The sequence below is a fragment of the Rhipicephalus sanguineus genome, chromosome 2, assembly GCF_013339695.2.
Source record: "Rhipicephalus sanguineus isolate Rsan-2018 chromosome 2, BIME_Rsan_1.4, whole genome shotgun sequence".
Classification (NCBI taxonomy): Eukaryota; Metazoa; Arthropoda; class Arachnida; order Ixodida; family Ixodidae; genus Rhipicephalus; species Rhipicephalus sanguineus.
In genome coordinates this window covers 174,317,860-174,336,313 of record NC_051177.1, presented here as the reverse complement: position 1 = coordinate 174,336,313, position 18,454 = coordinate 174,317,860, and the positions used below count along the sequence as shown (strand labels likewise).

The 18,454-nt window shown below is 45.6% G+C and overlaps 1 protein-coding gene across 3 annotated transcripts in view; it reads right to left on the bottom strand.

The window, feature by feature from the left end:
* LOC119381389 (U-scoloptoxin(01)-Cw1a) overlaps window positions 1–18,046 on the bottom strand; it is a 47,443-nt gene extending 29,397 nt beyond the window's left edge. The window contains exons 1-3 of one of the 3 annotated variants that reach the window (XM_037649229.2): window positions 17,996–18,046; window positions 17,235–17,260; window positions 16,006–16,473 (exon numbers count right to left, since the gene is read on the bottom strand). In XM_037649229.2, coding sequence (XP_037505157.2) covers window positions 16,078–16,473; window positions 17,235–17,260; window positions 17,996–18,044 — 471 coding nt within the window. In that variant the 5' untranslated portion in view covers window positions 18,045–18,046 and the 3' untranslated portion in view covers window positions 16,006–16,077. The remainder of the gene's footprint in view (window positions 1–16,005; window positions 16,474–17,234; window positions 17,261–17,995) is intronic. The other 2 variants (XM_049412689.1, XM_049412691.1) reach the window with 2 other exon arrangements.
* Window positions 18,047–18,454: the final 408 nt, after the last annotated feature.

The window sequence follows — 18,454 nt, the reverse complement described above, 5'->3', positions numbered from 1 at the left end:
AGGAGCATTAAATACATGTCTAATGTCACAATCTATAATTAACACAGCTATAACAAAATGCTGGTATAACTGTGGTTGTTACATTTTAACGAGGCTGTAGAAGAAACCAAGCGTTTACCGATACATTTTACTGTATCTACATGTTTGCTACTAATCATACAAAACAATCTCCACAAATGACTTTTTCCATTGTACGTGGTACTGCTTCACGGCTCATTTACCCTTCCCTTCAGGCACCCTTCCTCGGCGCGACCGCCAACGGGTTGTGGCATTGCAGCTGCCATGGTGTTGGCCCTCTCGAAGTCAAGTGCCCTTGGTCCCTAAGGGAGCCTCATCACAAGGCCCTGGAAGCTCCTTATATGACTGCTGCTGGCCGCCTTTCGGAGCAGCACACCTACTACACACAAATTCAAACACAACTGCATGTGTGCAGAAAGGAGACGTGCCATTTGATTGTTTGGCTGCATCACCAATTCGCAGTGATAGAAGTGCGTTACAGCCCCACCTTCTTCAAGCCCCTTTTGCAAAAAGCTCGTCAAGTACGGCTGAAGCATGTGCTTCCAGCTCTCTTTTGAGCAGATACTGGCAAAGGGACCTGGCCATTGTCAGACTGTGACTCTTTGTGGCAAAGTAAGGGGACCCTGCACCCCAAGGTAAGCGTGTTGGTTTTATCAGCTGTTTGCTTGCTATGGTTCTTCATGACTGCTGTGGCACCAGTCATGTGTCACGTTTCATATTTATATTTGAGGTTATTTCCAGAGTGTGTTTATGCATCGACTGCTGCGTCGTACATCAATTTATGTTGCTGGAGGATTTTTAGGCAGAAGAAATCGATGTACGACACCGCAGTTGGAGCAAAAACTGTCGTCAAAAAGAAATTAATTTATGAAACGCTTTGCTTCCGCCTTCACTGGTGCCAAAGCAGTCGTCAGGACCCATAGCAAGCAAACAGCATATAAAAATAGTAAGCATAACTTGGTTTGCACGGACCCTTTAAGGGACCCTCACCAGGCTTGACCACTTTGAGGTGATGAGCACAACGCACACAATGGATGCTCATGATCACGCCTGCCAGATTTTGCAATGCTATGTGCCGCAGAGAGAGGTCAAATTTCAGACTGAACACCGCTTTCCCTTGCTCTTGCGGGCGCGCACCCGAGGGCGGAAGAGATGACGTACATCACTGAATGGCCCTATGTAGAAGTGTGTGCTTTGACGTCGGTCCTCTACGTAGACATTCGCACAGTAGCACGTGACACTCTGATAATTCTTTGACGCGACGTGTGTAGCCTGCGTAATTTGACGCTTCAGTAGATTAATGAAATTTGAGAGAAATAAGACGCACTGACGCAGTGCATGTGTTTTTCTTTTTTTTTCTGCGAATCGCAGCGAGATGCAAGACTAATGTGTCTCCGTTTCGCATGCGTTCGTGTTATCGCAGTTTGCGCGTCGAGAAGACGCCAGCCCTGGAAACGAAAGCAATTTTCTACCGCGTTCAAACACTCATTAGGCCCATTTATTCTCCTGCATCGTAACAAAATGTTCATGCGACTCTCGCTGATGATACCGCTAGTCTTGTGCCTGCACAAATGTCGCAGCTTTCACAGTGATTGGCGTAGCTTGCAGAGAGCACGCTGACAAGACCGCTCGCGTCTCGCGTCATGAACTCGTGAGCTTGCGTGTGCATAAGTTGTTCATGCACATGCGTCATGCGATCCTCCGGTTCACGTGCCGAAGGGGGCAGGGAAGGGATTTGGCTTGCGAAGGCTACGCGGAGAGAGTGGCAAAGGTTGAAAACTCGCCTCCTCGTATCATGGTTTCGCGCCGCTTCAATATATTCGTTTTCTCAGCTCAGAATGCACAGATATTAAAAATTCTTGCGGCATAATGCTCTTCACTGGGCATACAACTTCCAGCATCTAACTTAAGTTTGTTATGTTCCCTGGTGAGGAGCCCTTTAAGTGTCAAAATGTTCATTGGCAAAAGAGCGTGTTATGGCGTAGGGCTTCTGCAAATATGCTAGTAAACTTTGTTCTCCTTTTCAATTTAACATGACATGTGCACTGCTTGTTGACCATGTTTTTAGGGAATTTTGTTCAATTCATCATGCAACGTTGCGAAAATAGTCTACTTGCACTAATCCATCCAAGAAATGGCACAGAACACAAGTGTGGTAGAATGACATTAGACTGAGGCATGTTATGAAGGATAATTTCAGTCATGAACTTGGAAACAACCAAAGAGTGGCTATGAATTTACTTTATTACCTACCCTCAATGCCCAAAGTAGCACAGGAGATTGAGAGACATAACACAAAGATAAAAAAATTAAGAGAATGAGTTCTGGCTTTACACAATCAGAAACAAACACTGAGATGAGCAATAAAATCACAAGAAGATGCTATCTCTCTAGTGCTGTTTACTGAATGCCTAAAAGATGTATTTAAAATGACTGGACTGGGAAGAAACAGGAGTGACTATTAACAGAGAGCAGTGGTCTTCAGCAGTGATAGTGACAAATAGCAAAAACTATTGACAGAAACCAAAATCTGACGGGTAAACTGGCGTTGTCCCTAAAAAGAAAAGTACACAATCATTGCATATGGGCAGATTTAACAATGGAGTTGAAACTTGCAAAATAATAAACTCGAGAAAAAGTTAAGGATGACGCAGCACACGATGGAGCGGAAAGTGAGGGGTAGGAGAGTAAATACCGATAGCCAATGTATTAGTTGCATTAAGCGAAAGGCTGGTAAAGTGCATAGGACTGCCAACTGGTGGTAAGTTAGAGCAACGGACTTGGTACGATGAGAAGGAGGAAGAAGCTGAGGACAAACAAGTCAGATGGTACAATGAATACAAGGAGTTCACAGGGATAATACAGAATCAGCTCATGCAAACTAGAGCAAGTTTTTGGTCGTTGGGCACAGTCCTTCATCCTGTAGTGTACATAAAATAGGCCAAGAAGGATGACAGAATCAAATAGCAATGACATGTAAACAATAAAATTAATGCAAAAGTAACAACAGCATGTTGCACAATATTGCCAGCAAATTCAAAACAAATGTAGCTACGCCGAGAAAAAAATACATGCTCTGCGTCATGCCAAAAAAGAAAAGGGACGGGGTGAGAGACCAGATGATCGGCTAACAAAAGGCCCCAATGTTCAAGTTAATCTGGGCTTCATGTTAGTGAGTGCAGCACAAATCACTGTAGTGTCTGTGGCGTAACGCAGCAAATTGATGGGGATTCGATTCCGGAGGCTGTGAAATGTCTTCATGCTACCAATAGCACGCTCCACATGAATGCGTACTTTCGATATGTGGCGTGCGTCTTGCACCTCTTTTGCGGAGATTCGCTTCTTCCCTCTAGTCATTGCTGGCACAACAAGTTCTGCTCCCCTACGAGCCACTTCTTCTTTGATTAGAAATCTTCTATCAGCCAAAACTATGTTACCGGCTTGAAGCTTTTCAAGAAAATCGGATTTTAAGATAATTTCTTTGTCTGATACTCGCCCGCCCCAGCATTCAGAAGCAAAACTAATTGCTCCACATGGTGTGATGCCGACTAAGAATTTCATTGTGTTTGTGCTTTTGTAATTTGAGTGGGTCTGTGACCTTGATGAAAAGCCAAATGGTCTTTCAATTCGTACTTCTGTGCAGTCAATGATGGCAATGCATCTCGGGTACTTTTTCTTTACTGGCATTGGCATCGTTCTGCTTGCATCTTCTCGTGAGCCAAATAATAAAACGCCTACACTCAGACGCAATCTTTGGAATGTTCCGAGACATTTTTCTGCCTACTACAGCTTCTGACAAACCGAACCTGTGACTCAGGTCTGTGTTCAACAGCGAGAGCCTCAGTTTCATTAGTACAATCAGCACAACATCAGCTACAGTACACTTACTGGGGACATACAAGTTTCACTTGTCAAACAGTGAAATAAAAATGAAAAAAGTGCAACAGTTTTCAGCCCCGTATAAATGCTAACGCACTGCTCTGTAATGCACTCTGCTGAAAAGGGTCCTTTGTTGGCATTCTTTTCCGCTGCTTGAACTCTTGTTTCACAATCGTGCAGATTCCGTCTCAAGACGTTGTTGTCCCGCACCAAACTTTCATTTCTGATCTCCAGATTTCCCACTTTCCTTTCGAGGTCTTGATACTTTGGCTCTAAAACAAGCATGCAAGGAGCAGAGTTATCACTTTAGAAACAAATATGCGTAGCACACAACATGTAACTACGTCTACTTACTGCAAATGTAGCAAGGCACTGCTATGGCTGGCCACTCGTTATCAAATGCAGCTACGTCTGTGTCCAGCTCCATTGCCTCGGTTTGTTGCGATACTGCAAAAAAGTTCATGCCTAACAAAATGTATAATTAATGACTCTGTTTTACCTTGTTGAGTTTCTGGATCAGTATCGGGAAGCTGCAATGGCTCTGTCAGGGAGTCAGAAGGGAACATGGAAAAATATTTGACGTGCCACTATGACCAGCAGCAATAACCTTGGCCAAACATCAAGCTTCTTACCAGAACAGACATCACTTATTGTTGAACTGTCATGACCATAACTGCAGTCTGGGTCAGGTACTTCTGAAAATGGTGTTGGCAAGAACGGTCAAATTAGTACGTGCAAGGGCTGGGCAAAGATACTTTGAAATTGTATCGACATACGATACAAGATACTCGGGCGAGAAGTATTTGAGATACAGATACAAGATACTCGCGGAATAATTGTATCCGATACGATACCTCCCAATTGTATCTTAAGATACTTCGATACATTTGCAAGTTTGCTGTTATAGATCTATATAATGAAGCAGCAAAGGCCTATACAGAAATGTGTTTACTTGAAAATTTCTGAACTGCGACGAGCTTTGTTTAATTTTAACAAAATACCTGTTTGTATCACAAGATACAAATCTTATTGCTCAAGGCGTATTAGTTTCATTTCTAAACGACTTATTGGGATTTGTTTGGCTGCTTAATATGACAGCTCTTTAACTGCTGCGCTGTTAGTTGTTTTTGCTTGACACTTGTGTAGTTTATTGGTGTCGCTGCCAGCTGGCCTACTTGGCGACCAGCTAGCTGGTTACCATCTACTTGCAAGTGCCTCCACACGATGGCGCAAATACCGCTGTGCAGTCTTACCTTGTCCGCAAGCGTAATGTTTTCGTAATACCGCATCCACCGACAGGTGTACAGCAGCAACGGCATTGTTTGTGGCGCGTCGTGTACAGACGATGAACTACATAGTCCGCGCTCACAGTTATTTGAGGACATAAAACTGCAGTGATTTTTCATATTTTACTTACCTGCTGGCGTAAAGCGTTCGTTGGCAACATATTCACTAACGTGCAATCTTTTACCATTTGTTCTCTGAGAGAACCTGAGCCGCCAGGAAACGTCTCAGACGTATTCTAGCGGCACAAAACGCCGCAGGTTATCACTGCTATTCACACTATTGCCACTTCTAGCTCTGTTTACCTGCGGATTTGTAACAATAAGAATACTTTAAGGTGACCTAAAAAAAGAAAAACGAATATATTTAAGTCAAATAGCAAGGTCGTTCCATATTAAACAATCAAAGTGAATAAGTATACAGGGTGTTTCGCGTAAGTAGAACCCACTATTAAAAAAACAAGTGGTTAACCGCCGCTGAATGAAACCAAATCTATTTGGTTTGCCGTCATGTGGCACTCGTTATGGTATGTTTTGTACTAAGCTTAACTGGTTAATTAAATAAGGTCAATTATGCGATATTGCGACATTTTTAATATTCACTTTAGGGCCAACTGCGCTTCGACACATCGTAGAGCGAATTTAAAAAAGACCGACCCAATTTTTTTGGCAGCGTACATGCTGCATGGTGAATATTTTCGGGCTTTTAGAGAAAGCCCGCGAAATATGAAATAAAACACGTTCGCAGACAGGTAAAAAATAAGAATAAAGCAGAGAACGTATTTTAGTAGCAGGCTACAAAAGACATATTGCAATAAACAGACGGGCGAAAAACTATGCAGAGGACTAGGTAATGTATGGGATGCAAACGGAAGACAGGAAAGAAAGCACTTGTGATAACAATCAAATTCGAATAATTTAGCAGGAAGAACAAAGATACAGTACGTCAAAATGTTTCCTGTTACGTAAATGCTTGTTCTATTGCATCTAACGTCAGCACTAATAATGGGATGGTTGTTAGAATCTCTTTTGCATGTAAGTCCATCTGATCGTACTATGTAAGTCAAGCTTGCATCCACAAGATCTTTCAAATCGCTAATGTGTGAAAGGCGCGACACGCAAAGCAGCCCCATTCTTGCATTCTTGAGACATTGCAACGAAGCATCACGCAGGACAAACTTCGATAGTGACAGTATTCGCCACGAGATCGGGCTATAAGTGGCAGCGCCGTCGCCGTGTTAGCGTGGATAGGCGGTCGGCGGCGCGTATACAAATGCACGCAGCGGCGCTTCGCCGTAGGCGGTTTGAGTCGATTGTCGGCGAATAAAGTGCGTTGACTACAGCCTAATGGTGCTTCTCTCTGACGCCTCTCTGACACGTGATAGGGCCTAACGTCCCTATCACGTGTCAGAGAGGCGCAATCTGCCAATCAATGGGGTACTAGCCTTTGGTCACAGTAATGTTTTGCACTGTGGTCGATGTTTTTTCTTGCTCTATTTGGACGTGTTCAACTTGTGTTCAGCCAATACCACAATATAAAGAGCGTTGCGCGACTGAGCCCATTAGGCATTTACTTCTTGCTTTGGCGGCTACAAAACAGAGAGCCCGTATTTCTGCGTAATTAGATAAAGTAGAACTTTGCGCACTCTGCTTTTCTGTTTGCATGAATACGCGTGTACCACTATAGAATTGCCTGGTTTTAGGTCTCTTTTACCGGTAACCGGCCTTTGTAGATGCTAGTTCATGCTTTGCGGTTTCATAATGATTTCAAAATCGCCAACACTTTAAGAGGCGGTGTCGCTAAAACTCTACATTCACACCTCGACATTTTGTACCTCTTTCGTTTAGGACGACGGCAAATGCACTATGTGATGTGCTTGAACGATAATGTGGCAACCTCATCGGAATTATTTTGTCGAAAGGATGGTACGATGGTTCGACCTAGCGCCATACCGACACGTGTATGCATGCACTCACATACAAGTCTCGGAAGGGGAAATGCTTGTGTATATCGTGTAGGCGTAAGTATAAACATTTGTTGCTGTGCTAGCACAACGGAATAAGCTGTCACCTGAGGACGAGCATGACGTACGCACACATGAGAACACGGTGTGGTGAGCAGACGACGCAAGGAGCCGTCCACACCGCGGGGTTTCGTCCGCTCGCGCTAGGCCTCGCGGCCAATAGAGGCATCAGAATTTGTGCAAAAGATGCTGCACGCATTGGAGTGCGCAGCAGAGTGCAGGGTCTGTTAACAAGTGTCATGACATCAACACAACTAAAAAGGAAGAAAACATCTAGAAAAATAAGGTAGGCTGCGCGGAGACGTTCGCACGCTTGTTTTTGTCGCGATGGCTTGAGCGCCATCACATGACTCTGCTCCACCAATAGGGACGCTTAAAGATAATCGCCTGTGCTCGCTGGAGCGCTCTGGCGGAAATATACAAGGATGTTACTGTCGACAGTTTTATTAAGGTGGCTCAGTGGCAGCAATATCAGCTTGAGAACCGGAATTTCGGCCGACGTTTATTCTTTCGCACTGTGGTGTTTCTATAGCAGTATCTTGTATCTTAAGATACACGATACATTATTGAATTTATCGGAAATACAGATACAGATACTCGTTTTGCAAGACGTATCGCGATACAGATACCAGATACCCAAAGAGTATCTAAGATAGTATCGAAGATACATGTATCTTCGATACTGCCCAGCACTGGTACGTGCCTACTACATGCCCATAACTTAGTACTCGTTGCCAAAAAAAGTTAGTTTCAAGATAACCAAGCTTGTAAATGACTCACGAGTGCCCACTGGTTCTAACTCTCCATGAACCTCTCTAGCAAGAGATCTTGACGCTGCACGCTGGAGACGCCTAAACACCGCTGCGTTTTTGTATTTTTTTGTGTGCAAACAAGCTCGGCACATAATCGGGATGATGCGGGCTATCCGACGGTCTGCCTGCATGCACAAATTAAGGATCCCACATCCTTACAAAGTGAAGCTTAATACAGTTGCACTTGACATGCTGCTTATGACTGCAACTACCACATGTTATGAACGTTACTGAATGTGTTAATGTATATCAACCGAACAAAAGTAACCTGGTTAGACTGCGTGAATCTACATTGTGTCTGTTAGCCTTGCCACTGCAACACCGAGCAAGATATGATTGCATGGAATGCTAACAAAGATGTGACCTATTACTATTGTTGGATATTTATAAGCAAGAACACAATGTTATGGTGGAAAGAGAGATCCAGCTGACAGTTGCCAGCTAGAAAGGCATAGCACATTTCCACTCATTCGATAGACGGGTAGAGGACAGGAAGATCGAATACGAGAAATAGGGATGGCTAAAAACACAGGACATATGCTAACATGCACTGAAATTTTCAAGCATTCAGCGAATATATGCAGAAAATAAGGAAGGTTCGCATACTACAACATGTATAAAATGACACGAATATTTTTATCCTCAAAAACGTACATAAAAGTAAAGTAGGAGCATTCTTTCTAAATACTGGCCGCCTGCCTCACCCACACTTCTTATGCTTCTAGCAAACTTCGCCTGCGAGCCATCGCGTGCTCTGTGTATGCTCTCCCGACCAACAGGAACGTTTTACTATAACACAAATAGCAATAATTAGTCCAGCAAAGCGCTCTTCAGTTCAGCGTGCAAATGGGCATAGTAAAATACTGAGTTGTACACGGGATACCATTCGTTATGGCAATTCGCCACGCACAAACCAATGCGCCGTGTTGGTTATTCAAGTAAACGAGGGTAGCGACCTTGACGACAATTTTCTCTATGTAAATTAAACAATTACTACGTGCCGTGGAAAAAATTTTTACATGGCTGCAAGCTCTTCCCATACGCACGTGTGCAGCGACCGCAAAGGCGTGCAGCCCAGAAAACAGACGCGACAGATTACGCGCGTGCAGCTTTTCTATGCATGGACAAGCTGCACGTCCACGCATCTCCATACATCCCACGGAATGTGCCACGCCTACAAATCTTGACGTTGCAGTAAGAACAGCCATGACGACGGCACTTGTGTTGGTATGTCATCGCAAGCGCATGCAATTGGAAAAGCACAGCCTTCGAGGCTGCGTGAATGGACCTGCCACATCATTAGTTCACACGAGCACATTTAAATCCTTCCCAAGACTTTCGCAGTCCAATACACCGAGGCAAATGCGATGAATATGCGAACACGACCGTGTGTTAAACTCTCCACACACGTCCTCTGGGGTGAACGTGGTCGCTCTGCAAAAAGGTTTCTGCGAAGAATAATGGAGTGAGGCGTAACAATGACGGGCTTAAGAATAGGTTAAAAATTTCTGTTACACAAAGCAGGCCACGCCAACCACTAAATAACATGAGAGCTTACCTGTAACGAAATGTTTGGAACACAACCGATGAGCAGGCGTCGGAGACCACTTCTCCCGATTCACGGCAGCTGCCCATTTCTTGCAACGGTCCTCGTCAAGTGGAAAGCGATGAAAACTTATGCCGCCTTTCTTGTGCCTTTCAGCACATCCAACCGCGACGCAGCTCGTCGGCATACCGCTTTTTATGCCGTTGCAGGACGTCGAATTTAACACACACTATCGAAAACCCAGCAGCAACTACGGTAGGCTCAGCGTCTTTTGCCTACCGCGCGAAACTAAACGCCCGACGGCAGCGCCACCCCATTTTCGTGACGTATGTCCGGTGGAATAGGTGTATAGGCCAAGTAACCATTCTAGTGTTTCTCTGGGTAATCGCCTAATCATCTCGTATGTGATTTGATCTGCCCCCGGTGCTGAGTTTCCAGAGCTCTTTAGTGCAACATTAAGCTCGTGCATAGTGATGGGGCTGTTGTACCCTCCCTCAGTGGGTTTCTGTGGGCGGAAATGGCAAGACTCCACCGTTTTCTTATGGCTCAAAAATGCCCTTGAGTAGTGCTCCGGGCTCGATATATGCTGGAAGTGCTCTCCTAGCCGGTCAGCTTGGCCTTAAAGTGTGGTTCCAAGACCGCTTACTAATGGAAGAGGGCTAGGGGGTTGCGCCTGGGGTATCCTAGACCTGTGATATGCTCTTCTCGTGTCTGCGTAGGAATTAATTGAGGAGAGGTATTTCATCCAACTCTCCCTCTTTGCTATACGTCAGATGCGCCTTCCATTTGCTTTACAACGCTTGAGTTCTATTAAGTTTTCAGCTGTAGGATAGCGATACAGCATGCCCCATGCTTTGTGCTGATCTTATTCGCCTTTTCACATTCCTCATTCCACAATGGCTTAGCATTGGCCCTTCTGCCCGAACATTTGGGTATTGATTCATTAGCGGCAGATATGATGTATTTTGTGATGAACGTTGCCATACCCTCAACATCAAGGTGTTCTATAGTGTTATATAGTAGCGATGATAGTGCATAGAATAGTTCCCAGTTCGCTTTAGGCAGCTTCCATTGTTTAGGAAATGTAGGGACTCCCTGCTTACCAGTAGCTTGCAAGGCCACTGGGAAGTTATCACTGGTATAGGATTTGTTGATCGCCTTCCACTGTAGATACGGCATGAGCGAAGAACGGAAGATCGAGAGGTTGATTGATGAGTATATCTTATGTGCCGTGCTATAAAATGTAGGTTGTTCCTTGTTAAGCAAACATGCACCCGACGATAACAAGTACTGTTCTATTATGCGCCCCCTCGCATCACAGCGCGGATCGCCTCAAAGCTGATTGTGAGCATTTAGATCTCCAACCAATATAAAAGGTTCTGGCAGCTGGTCTAGTAGGTCTTCGAGCTCTGTTTTTGAGAGTCTATAGTCAGGTGAGATGTGTATGGAACATATAGTAATTAAGAAGTTAGGCAGTATGGCTCGAATAGCGACCGCCTCAAGAGGAGTATACAGCTCTAAAGGCTCTTTTATTAGGTTTCAGTATACCAAAATTGACAGGGCACGATAACAGTGTAAGATGAATATAAATGACTGCTCATAACATGAAAACCCTGTCATGTACGTCATGATATACATGACCCGGTCATGGAGCTCTGTTAGAGCTCTAACAGGACCCTGTCATGGAGCTCTAACAATCAACACAATCTCGCTCCAAATTCACTTGCTTGTGATTAGATTAATGCGGATTAGCTTAATCCGGCTTTATCCACACTGTTTTGTGGTCATACTCTATCATCCAACTTACTAGAGAAACTGAATTTACTCAAAATGGCTGGTTCGGGATTACATTAGTCCAGGTTAGCTTAATCCAGCATAATCCCGGCTAGATTAATCCGGCTTAATTTCTATTGCCTTATTGTGGCCATACTCAGTCATCCAAATGGGTAGGTTGTTTCAACTTACTGATAAGAGACTTTCTCAAGATTACCTTAATGTGTCTTAATGCGGATGGGCTTAACGTGGCCATGCTCCCGCATCCAAAACGCTAGAATCTCAACTCACTCCAAATTCACAAGCTCATGATTAGTTTAATGTGGATTAGCTTAATCCGGCTTAGTCCACATTGTCCTAGTGCGGCCATAATCTGTTACCCAACTGGCTAGGCAATCTCAACCGGCTCAAAATTGAATGGTTCAAGATTCAGACTACCTTAATCCAACTTCCGCAGTGCCAGCAGTTATGCAGGCACTGCGGAATCGACGAAGCCTATATAAATATAACGGAAGAAATCTACAGCGGATCCACAGCCACTATAGTCCTCCATAAAGAAAGCGACAGAATCCCAATAAAGAAGGGCGTACGGCAGGGAGACACGATCTCTCCAATGCTATTCACCGCATGTTTACAGGAGGTTTTCAGGGCCCTAGATTGGGAAGAATTAGGGATAAGAGTTAATGGAGAGTATCTCAGTAACCTGCGATTCGCTGATGACAATGCATTGATGAGTAACACGGGAGATGAATTACAGCTCATGATTACTGAACTGGATGCGGAAAGTAGAAGAGTAGGTCTGAAAATTATTATGCATAAAACTAAAGTAATGCGGAACAATCTTGGCAGAGAACAGCGCTTTGCGATAGGTGGCGAGACATTGTAAGTTGTAAAGGAGTACGTCTACTTAGGACAGGTAGTAACCACGGAGCCGAACCATGAGAGTGAAATAACTAGAAGAATAAGGATGGGATGGGGCTCATTCGGCAAGCATTATCAAATCATGAATGGTAGTCTACCACTATCCCTCAAGAGGAAGGTATATAACAGCTGCATCTTACCGGTACTTACCTACGGAGCAGAAACCTGGAGACTTACAAAGAGAGTTCAACTTAAATTGAGGACGACGCAGCGAGCGATGGAAAGGAAAATGATAGGTGTAACCTTAAGAGACAGGAAGAGAACAGAGTGGGTCAGAGAACAAACGGGGGTAATGATATCATAGTTGAAATCAAGAAGAAGAAATGGATATGGGCCGGGCGCGTAGCACGCCGGCAGGATAACCGGTGGTCATTAAGGGTAACTGACTGGATTCCAAGAGATGGCAAACGCGTGCGGGGGAGACAGAAAATTAGGTGGCTAGATGAGATTAAGAAGTTTGTAGGTATAACGTGGCAGCAGAAAGCACAGGACCGGGTTGATTGGCGGAACATGGGAGAGGCCTTTGCCCTGCAGTGGGCGTAGACAGGCGGATGATGATGATGATGAATTCAGCCTAATTGAATTTATCGGATCGGCTTAATGTGACCATACGCAGTCACCCAAACGGTTAGTCATTCTCAATTCACTCAACATTGACTTATTCAGGATTAGCTTAACCTGGATTTATTTAGTCATGCTTAATCTGAAAGAACATAGCCTAGTCGGGTATAATCTACTTCATGGCTATGCCATCTCATTTTGGACCGAATTAGCGTGATCCGACAAAATATTCACAAATCTTGCCTAATCCCACTTGATAGGTATCTATCAGTGTAGATTGGTATCGATTAACGTTAAGTTGGCTTGTCCAAAATCAATTGGGCTGCGATATATCGGCTTAACTAGGCTTTTTCTAGGCTTACCCTGGTTTAATCCGTCGGCTTAATTGATATCAATGAGTATCAATCAGTATTGACTTGTGTCAGTTACTACTGATTGTTTTGACTATGCTTATTTAGCATGAGCTAGGATTAACTTGTCTTGACCAAGCTTATCTAAGCTTATCGGCAAGGTAGCCGAAGCATCTATTCACTCCGCACGGCTTAACGCAAAGCTTAACACCCTCTTTGTAAAAGCAGCTTCACGCGATGATTATGCGATGCAGCTCTAGATAGACAAGCAAGGATTTATTTAACAGCATGCTCAGTGCCAGCGATAATAAATGCACGGCCACATGCTGGACAAGTCAACAGCCTCGCATATCTTGGTGCTGTCGGTCGGATGCCAGCGGTCGCGTTTCACTTGTGCTTCCCATTTTTTTCTTTGCTCGGTGTTTCGAGGGAAGCGAAACATCCGTTGGCCTTTCGCGTGTGAACTAGTGCAGAGTGGCACACAGCAGCCTGTTATAGCGGCCAAAGAACTGATCTCAATACATCAAGAACAACGTGTTTACAGAACCATCCCCGCGCCAGACTCTGCGCGCCGCCCGACACTTTTAAACCAATATGGCCGCCAGGCGGCGCGGAGTCTTTCAAAAGGTGTCTTCACCCTGGAAGCGGAGGCGCGCGCACATCGAGGCACCCTAGGTTTTTGTAGAATTACTGTATATGCTACCTTTAGGTAGCAGAGTTGCGCATCTGTTTTCCAATGCCGCTAGCAACCATGCATTGCGGAGAAGCTGACGCTCGGGCCAATTTTTGTATTTCTCGACGCCGCCGCTGCAGCTCACTCAATTAACACTAGTTATCGACAGCCAATGTATCGCCGGCCTTCGACACACCAGACATGTTTATCGGCGACGCGGTAGGCATGTCGCCTGCAAAAATGGAGTGCTACTTCACCACACAGCTGTGGTTGCTAGCCGGACCTATGCGCTACTCTGCTATCTAAAGGTAGCATATACAGTGACTCTAGGTTTTTGCTCTGCGGGGCGACACCTTGAGGGAGTTTCGGGTTCTGACATGGTGTGTCAGGAGCATGCGCGGCCTAGTAGACAGGCTGACCACGTCAGAGCCCGAAACTGCCTCAAGGCCCTGCAGAGCAAAAGCCGGCTGCTCGCGCGCTCTACACAGACGTGACCGCGGCTGCACATAAACGAAGCCGCTCTTACATTTCGCATCATTAAATGCGAAGTATTTCCTAGCGAACTTCTGGCACTTTTGCCCGTTTTTATCTGCGTATCTATCTATCTAGCCACCTAGGTCTGGGCGCTCTCCTGGTCGTCTCCATAACTTGTAATATACCAAAATTGGCATAGCAGGGGTTCAGTGAATGACAAATTTGATTCACTGGTCTTGACGTGAATGACGCAAAACGCCTGTCGCGTACGTTATGAAATCCTTTCCCACAGTCACGTGTACCTCAGTTCATGTCATGCGGGTATGTGCCACAGGTGATGCACAGTCTCAATCAAAACACTAATGGGGAACACACACATTGAAACGCAAGGCAAGTGAGGGAGCTGAAGACAGAACACCCCTGGAAGACGACTGCAATCTACTCGTCCACGTGGTCCGCCAGAATGACGCACTGTCCTCTTCATTTCATATGAGGCGGGGCGATGGCTTCATACTGACCGAGTATGACCTCAGACTGATTGAAAGCCTCTTTGTGACACGCGAAGAAGCCGCCGCTAAGTGCCCTGACGGCATACGGCTACACTACAGCAATGCGGACGTCGACCGCTATAACACATGTTGCCTTGACGCTGCGGACAACGTGTTATGTCATTCCGAATGCGATAACATAACTGGCCATAAGAACGAGCAGGTACAAAGGGATGTCCTGACCAAGGCCGCCAACACGAACGCAAGCGACATGGCCAGCCTGTCGGCCCCAATTTACCTGAGCATCGGCAAGCCGTACGTACGTGATCACGGCCAACACCGCCGTAAGCGATGGTTTTCGTTAATGAAAACATGGGCACCATGTGGTACATCGAGCGTGAACAGCACGGCAACCTCTTGCGACTGTGGCTTGAATTGCCAACGTCCACGGTAGGCACTGTCGTCCGAGCGAGGACGAAGCACATCTCTACCTCACACCCTCAGTAGAAGTGAAAGGAGTGCCTGTGGGACTGCAAACCACCACAACCACAATATACGCCAGAAAAATATCTCGTGTAAGAGGGCACAGTTTCCCCTTGCGCGAGCAAACGCCATATTTATAAGTCACACAGGGCCGCATACATAGGCGTATCCACAGGGGTGAGGAGGGGCAAGGGGGCGCTGCCACCCCACTGAGGAAAGTTAGGACACTTATGCATTCCCCTAAGACAACTCGAAGGCGAAATCCATCTCCTTTTCTTTTCAGTCGATGCATTGATCCTTCCGCCCCCCTCTCCGAAAGCTTATTGCACTTGACGTCGCTTTGCACTGCCTCCAGGATCGGAGGCATTGCCAGCTTTTTGCGCCTCAGCTGGTGTTGCACTGCTTTCATGATCGGACCACCTTTGACCAAGCGAAGACGTCATGTGACGTCACGTTATTTGACGTCATGAGTACGTCATATTGAAGTCGTGATGACGACAAAAATTTTGGCAATCTGGGACGTCATGATGCGCCATATGATGAAGTTATCACGTGATGATGATTTTGTTTTTGCATCGCTCGTGTTGACGTCACCGACGGTCAAATCTCGTGCATGATGAGGCATCTAAGGCTTTCGTTTTCTGAGCGCACGGATGGAGGATCACCTTCATCGTGGATCAGATTCCCAATTAAAAAAATGCACCAAGGAAGTTATGCTACCCGATTTAATACGTATTACTGTACAAGCTCTCACATTCAGTCCTCACACACTCTTTAGCCTGGGGCCATTGTTTAGGCCTTGGCGGCGGCAGCAGCGGCGCGGGCCGGGTAGAATTCGGCGGCCTTCTGGGCCTCCTCGTCTCCGAGGATGGGGGTGTCCTTGTCCTGGAAGAGACGCTCGTTGAGGTAGAAGAAGTCCTTGGCGTTGCTGCATGGGATGGCCTCATCGATGAAGGCGCAGGTGAAGGAAGCCTGGTTGAAGATGGTCTGGTTGCCGCAGGCGAAAGCGTGGTGCTCGTACTCGACGTTGCCGTCTTCCTTGGTCACACCGCGGCACACGTGGAACACCTGGCAGTTGGTCTCGACGTCAGCGTAGTAGCCGTCGCGGGTGCACTGGAAGTTGGAGTTCGCGGCGCGGCCGAGCAGAAGCTCGACGCCGTCGGGAAGGCTGACAGCCTGGCGACGAGACTGCGGTGAAGAAGAAAGAGCACAACAGAGTTTGCAGCTTTTGTACCACAGAATACATACATTTATTCACATTCGTACCCCCCATACCAATAGACCTGAATTGCTTTGATCCCGCACAACCGAAATATAAAAATACTTCTACACCTTCAATAGAGCTTCTTTAGTTGTTCCTTGCCGCAATCACTGCTGGCGTCGCATGTTGCATCTTAAGCACGCAGACTGTATTTTGAAGAACTCATCATGATCATGCCTATATTATCTTGGTTTCGAAGCTTACAAAGCGAATCGCAGTCAACATCATAGAGATTACTGTGCGCCTTGTAGTTAAGTTAACGATCCTGCAAGGTGACTATAAGTGCTTGCGAATGGCAGTTTCTTGCAAGTTTTCTTAGTCCCAGCATTCTGTCAGTCGCTTCTGATCTGTGGTGTATCAAAGGTCGAGAACAAATCGTCAAGACAGACAGACAGACATAGAACTTTATTGGGTCCTGAGAAACGCTACTCTTAGAGCAACGCCGCGGGCCGCTCCCACGTGGGGACGGGGAGGCCTAGCCTCACCGCCGCATCATGGGCTCTCTGGAACTTGAGTTTTGCAATACTGCGGAACAATAAGACTGACGCGATTAATGGGTCTCATATAAGCGCTATGTACGACAGCTACAGCTTATCCCAAACAGAATCTTCTGTCTTTCTTTCTGCAAAGATTGTCGTCTTAAAGATCACTACATGAAGGGCGTGATAAGAATGCGAAGAGTACTTACCCGTGGGACAGCAACGACCACAGCGGCTGCAAAGATGATGAGTTACAGTTAATTCTCTGTGTTGCTTTGGTGCAATACAAAAAAGTCTAGGTGCGAAGTTCAATGCGAAAATTACGAAATGATTTCGCCTCCCATTTCTCTCCGGTCGAGAAAATTGCTTTGTGTACTGCACATAAACCTCTACTGATCTGAAGTCCCATTAGGTTAGGATACGTAAGCGACAACATGCTGCCGTAGACGATCAAACCGTTCAACAACATTAACGAAGGTTAAAACGCGTGGATGTTGAAGTGGAGTTGCCGGCCTGTCTAAGCTGTGTTCTTTATAGTTTCTTTAGGGGTAGCTGCAGAAGTGTACTTTGGAGCCCCAGTATTTAGAGACCGCCAGAAGTGTACATCGAAAGTTACCTAAAACAATTAAGCATTAAAATAAAGCCATTCAAACATTGCATAAGCGAATCCAAGTTAATGCTAACACGAACATTGCAGGTATTGGATGCGTACATACCAACTGCCTGAACACCGATTACGTTCTCCTTCACTTAAGATCAAAGGAACGAGTCTTTCAGCCACAGTAATAAGATTCTGAAGTACGAGGCAGTCTACACTTGTTGTAATGCGTTCTATGCAATTCACTAGTTCATCCTGACTGAATGGTGCTCACAATTATTCTGTTCCTAAATAACGCTCTCCATCTTAGCTGGCGTATCTGTTTTAGACATCAAAAGCGTCGACGGTAAACTCTACGCGTATGAAACTTACCAAGGATGAGGAGAGCGACAGCCTTCATGGTGCTGGTTCTTGGACACATGAAAAACAAAACCGCATTGCTGATAAGAAAACAGCCTCGTTTTCATGACACATTTCAGAAATTTACCACACCCACTTGTAAATGCTTTGCTCAAGAACGAGAAGATATGCTTTCCCACCGAAAAAAGTACCGCGACATTTCTCAATGATCAAACTTGATTGACTTGAATTGGAACTAGGTTGCGGTGGATCAATGCAGTACACGAAGACACCCTAGACGCCTGCAATTTTTATAGTGAGGAAGTGCTTATGAGGGAAAATTTACAGATGTTTGTTCAGTTTATATCCTGTGCCGCTGCGTAGCTCACCAACTGCCGTAGCAGTTGGCGAGCTAGGCCGGTTCGAAGTTGCAACGATGGCACCAGCAAAGGCGAAGATCACAGCCTTCGACCAGCTGACGAATTGAGTCAG